This window comes from Corvus moneduloides, chromosome 5 (assembly GCF_009650955.1).
Source record: "Corvus moneduloides isolate bCorMon1 chromosome 5, bCorMon1.pri, whole genome shotgun sequence".
Taxonomy (NCBI): domain Eukaryota; kingdom Metazoa; phylum Chordata; class Aves; order Passeriformes; family Corvidae; genus Corvus; species Corvus moneduloides.
Genome location: NC_045480.1, coordinates 57,377,036 through 57,382,227, shown reverse-complemented (window position 1 = coordinate 57,382,227; position 5,192 = coordinate 57,377,036). Strand labels below are relative to the sequence as shown.

Here is a 5,192-nt window from a genome sequence, read left to right as displayed (position 1 = left end):
CCGGGACCTGTTCCTGTGTCACCCGCTGCAGGTGGCCCTGCCTTGGGCGGGGAGGGTGGACTGGACGATCTCCCGAGGCCCCGTCCAGCCCTGTCGATTCCGTGACTGCCCACTTCGGCCCGCCCAGGCTCCGCTGCTGCCGGCGCTGTGCCGGAGCCCGCCCCGCGCTCCCTCACGGCTCCCCGGGGGCGGTGTCACGTGTCCCGCCCGCCGCGCTCCTTCCGGCCGCCATTTTAGGTTGGGTCGGTGGCGGCGCCATTAAAAACAGGGAGCGAGAGGAGCAGGACTCGGCGGGATCGGCGCACTCGGCCGGGGCCGCCAGCGGGGCCGGGGCCTCGGCGGGGAGGCGGCGGCACCGGGGGTGGCCGGTGTGGGGCGGCGGCGGTGGCACCGGCACCATGTCGGATCAGCAGTTCGCTCTGGACTCGGCGGCAGTGGCGGCTGGCGCCGGGGACGGCGCGGCGGAGCCGGCGGAGCAGCCTGAGGGGCAGGCGGGGGCGGGGAGCACCGATGGGGGAGGAGGAGGAGGAGGCGGCGGCGGCGGGATCGAGTCGGAGGGAGCCAAGATCGACGCCAGCAAGAACGAGGAGGACGAGGGGTGAGCGGCGGGGGCGGGTTGTGTGTCCCGGGCGGGGCCTGGCGCCCCCGGCCCGGCCCGGCCCCCCTCGGCCCCGCTCGCCGCCCTGTTTGTTTACTTGGCGCCTCGGCAACGTCACGGGCCGGGCCGGGCGGCGGGGGCGGTGTCTGGTCCCGGGGTGTCCAAATGGTGTGATGTGCACCAAGCTACAGACCTCTTTTACTTATTTTTTTTTTTTAAGGATGTATTTTCTGTGAGTTAAAGTGCGATGCGTGCGTTAAGACCGTAACTCGGTGTGGCTGAATGCTCTGGTTGCAGTCACAGCATTGCCCTGTGCTGCAGACATTACAGTGTGTCAGTTGAGTGTCAGTAAGAGGCGAGAGGCACCGGGACTTCTTCCCAGCCTAAAGCGTCCCTCTGCTTCTCTCGGAACTTGCTGTGGGGAGGATTATGTTGGGTGGTGTCCGAACTCTAGAAGTAGGAGTCGAAAAGGCGGGAAGCTAAGTCGGGAGAGGTTCAGGTTAGGTATAAGGAAAAGGTTTTTCACCCAGAGGGTGCTTGGGCAGTGAAACAGGCTCCACAGGGAAGTGGTTACAGGACAAGCCTGACAGAGTTCAAGAAGCACTTGGACAATTCTCTCAGGCACATGGTGTGACTCTTGGGGTGTCCTGTGCAGGGCTGGAGTTGAACTTGATGATTCTGATAGGTCCCTTCCAACTCAGCATATTCTGTTACTGTGTTTCATGGAGAATAAAGACAACTTTTAATCTTCAGAGGGTCTCTGCCTGGGGCAGTGTCACTTCCGTATTGCCGGTGAAATTTGCATGTAGTCAGTCCAGTGACGGGACAGGCTGATGTGCTCTGCTGTCTCCTGTCTGACCCCTGAGAAACTGGAGCTGCAGGTCTGTTTTTGGTCAAGGCAGAAGATAACCTGGATAAAGGAGCACTAGCTACTGTGTTCTTCAGATACCTGCTGCAAAACCTTCCAGTGTCTTCTTCCTTCTGTAATAACCTGGGATGTTGCTGAGAGAGATGTTAATAATTTGAGATGTTACAGGGAGAGAGGAACCTATTATTGAGTGTTTTGCTGGGACTAGCAAAAAATTAGAATGGTTTTGTTACTTCTCACCTGCTCTTAATGGCTTTAAATATCTTCGGAGTTTGCCTGCTTGTTTCATTTCTTGCCCTGGAATACACACCAAATAAAGGGTTTTCAGGAGCAAGCTCAGGTTCTTTTGAGGCAGCACAGCCTAGAAAGAGTGGTCTCTAAGTGGTGCAGGGATGTTGGGCAGTGCTTACATGCATCACACATTGACTTGGAGTCTAGTTCAGTCTTTTTATTTGACCTGTCAATTCTTAATGCTGTACAGGAAACAAAGTGTTTCGACTACACTTCTGGTAGTAAAGGGAAAACAGCATACCTGTGATACCTTGTTTAGCCAAGTGTGAAGTTTGAAAGCTTTCCCAGTGCACTTCTGGGATTTTATTTTGGGAAACTGTATGTGCTGAAGTGACTTAGACCAGCCAGACTGTGGGCTAGGAATAATGTATGTATTTTACAAGCTTTTGGCAGCACTGTGACACTGCTCCTGAATTGTTTGTTGTGCTCACGTTTGTGGTGTAGCCTTGACCTGAGCTCAGCTTTGCCTTGGAGCAGTAGTTTATGTAGGGGCAGATGGAAGCAGTCGTGGTTTGCTGCTCTGTGACTGGGCTCAAACGTGCAGTTACTGTGTGGAGGGATGAAAACCCTTCAGAGGCTGTTGGTTTCAAGCTCGTGTTCTTGGTCTGTCTGTCCTTAGTGATACAAAGCAGGGTTTGTGTGTTGATGTTGAGACAGGTGGTTTGTGTAGCAAGCGTGAGTTCAGTAGTAACTGCTAGAGCATCACTGCCCCCCATGTGTCAGAAACACGATGCTGCATCCTCTGTGTTTCTGTGTTTTGGATGCTTAAGAAACCCTCCACAGAACAGCAAACGAACTAAGGACCTTAATGATGGGTGAACAGAGGGCAGCAAGCATACTTTGGTTTACTCTCTGTACTGGTATGAGGCTGCTGGTTTACCAGGATGGACCATTTCTTCCATGAAGACAATCAGAACCTGATAGAAAGGGCTGTTGGTACTTTGTTGAAGAGAGATCTGGAACTAGTGGGAAAAATGGATAAAGGGATGGGGAACTGGTGCTCCCTCTTCACAAATTCCAAGACTTGTTATAAAAACATCTGAAGTTCCTGAACTGTCATCTGTGTGGATATGTTTGTCAGAAACTGAATGCTCCTGTTAATTCTGTGAGAGCGCAGCTAATTCAACAGAGTTAGTTCACAGGAGCAGCTTTTAATTCGAGAGAGTTTGAGTTGTGGAGGTACAATGCTATTTTGCATGATTGGCAGGAATATTTGTGTGTGGGAAGTGGAAGGGTTGGAAACATGGTACAGTGGTTTTTCAGGTTTTCAGAAAACTGTGTCTGATTGTGGAATAAGTTGGGACAGTGAAAATGTGCAAAGCTTTGTAGAAAGCGCTTTTATAGATCATAATGGATCATAATTTTTGGTTAGAGCTCACTGTAAAATCTGCGTTATCAGTATTAAAAGAGATCATCTCAAATCCAATCCTCTTTTGAATGGGTGCCTAAGCCCTATACCTGATAACTTGGAATGTTTGATTTGGGTGTATATTGGCTTCATTTTTCATATTTTTAAAATTTAAAAAAAAAAAATTTATGCCTTAATAACATGGTGGGGTGGTTATGATTTGATTCTAAGCTTCCAGTGTGCTTTTGAAAATACAAGTCATGAATTATGTGCTGTACACATCTGCCTAGCAAAACTGGTGCTGTAGAAGTATCAGAAAGACGTTCTCTCAGTGATACTGGATTATGCCAGGTGTATATATAAAGTTTTTGTGAAGAAAGGTAACTTCTGACCATCCAATACTTTGCTTTTTCTTTACTGCTTTCTGGGGAAGGGAACTTGACTAAACTTTTTATTTTAGTTTACTAATTTGGGCATATGTCCAGTCCAGACTGGTAGATAAATGCTTCTGTTTAACCACACTTCCTTGTAAATCTAATCTGCCTGGGTGTGTTTCATGAGCAGTTGGGTGGAGGCTCCACAGATAACTAAATGGAATTAAGCCTGTGGTGGGTCAGTAGTGGTAGGGATGTAAGGAAGTAGTAAAAGACTATTTTTGTCACTGTTGGTAGTTTCTTGGGACAGCAGAGTAAGCAGCTGCAGGAGAAAATGGTGAAAAACGTCTGTGTATGTGAAAGTCTTTATCTGTCCTGGCCAGAATCATTTAAGCAAGCTGTCAAAAAGTGCAGGCCTGTGTGTGTAGTGATATGACTGGTAAAATACTGCCAGTTCCATGCATTAGGTAATTGAGTTCATAAAGCTTGGCAGTGCAGGATTTTGGGTAACACACATTTACAGATTGACCATCTTGTCTTAACAGGAAAATGTTCATCGGTGGCCTTAGCTGGGACACAACGAAGAAGGATCTGAAGGACTACTTCTCTAAGTTTGGGGAAGTTGTAGACTGCACCCTGAAGTTAGACCCCATCACTGGGCGATCGAGAGGCTTCGGCTTTGTACTCTTCAAAGAATCGGAGAGCGTAGATAAGGTGGGATTGATGTAATGAAACATGATGAAATTTAGGTATCGGAGATAAAGCACTTACTAGGATGGCTGTAGGCACTGGTGTTTGTACATCTTCTGGTAAAGGTGATTCAGGAGTGCAGTGTGCTTAAGGTGCTTGTTGAAATGCTTTCTTTTATGAACCATCTTACTCATGATGCAGTGTCCAGGACTACCAGTGATTCCTGAGGTGTGGATTTGGGCACTTGAAAAGTACAGTGTATAAATGTCACTGCCTACTGCTGTGACAGCAGCATTTGCAAAGAACTTAAAGTCTTTCAATTCCAGAGCTGTAATGTGAACTCCTAGAGTAGAGCCAATAGTTTTGATACATTTGGGCTCTATCCAAGCAAAAATTGTCTGTTAACTTTTTTAAAATGCTGTGCAGCATTTTAAAATACAGCACATGGAAAAGTTTTCGCCTTCATTGACCTTTGTGATACCTAAAGTACAGATTTTTTACTTCATAAGGTTTGAGGATGAGTAGAGTACTTTTTGAGAAAGGTTACACTCTTGCTTCTGCTGGTTAATAGGTGGTTCCAGTTGTCAGAAGTGTCAGTGGATAGTGATCAAAAATCATAAAACTCTTTGGTTTTGTGCAACAAATTATTGGTGTAACCCAAGTATTGAAATTGAAGCAAATTTGGCCTTACTCAAAACATCAGTGAAACATTTAGCTTGAACTGTGTAAGATTGTGTTTTAATTTTCCTCAGGTCATGGACCAGAAAGAACACAAGCTGAATGGAAAGGTCATTGATCCAAAAAGAGCTAAAGCCATGAAAACAAAAGAACCCGTTAAAAAGATTTTTGTTGGGGGCTTATCTCCAGACACACCTGAGGAGAAAATAAGGGAATATTTTGGAGGTTTTGGTGAGGTATGTGGTGAAACAAACTGCTTATATCTGTGGAACTTGTTCTGTCTTCACAAATTTATTAATAAAAAGCATCCCCCACATGCAGCCTGCATGGATGCTACTGTGAGCT

At 47.2% G+C, this 5,192-nt stretch overlaps 1 protein-coding gene across 3 annotated transcripts in view; it reads left to right on the top strand.

The window, feature by feature from the left end:
- The first annotated feature begins 247 nt into the window (after positions 1 to 247).
- HNRNPD (heterogeneous nuclear ribonucleoprotein D) overlaps positions 248 to 5,192 on the top strand; it is a 9,356-nt gene continuing 4,411 nt past the window's right edge. For 2 of the 3 annotated variants that reach the window (XR_004240211.1, XM_032109192.1), the window contains exons 1-3: positions 248 to 598; positions 4,025 to 4,193; positions 4,922 to 5,083. Coding sequence is in view for 2 of the 3 variants with exons in the window: in XM_032109192.1 (XP_031965083.1) it covers positions 399 to 598; positions 4,025 to 4,193; positions 4,922 to 5,083 (531 nt within the window). In the remaining variant the exon portion in view is untranslated. The remainder of the gene's footprint in view (positions 599 to 4,024; positions 4,194 to 4,921; positions 5,084 to 5,192) is intronic. The other variant, XM_032109193.1, reaches the window with a different exon arrangement.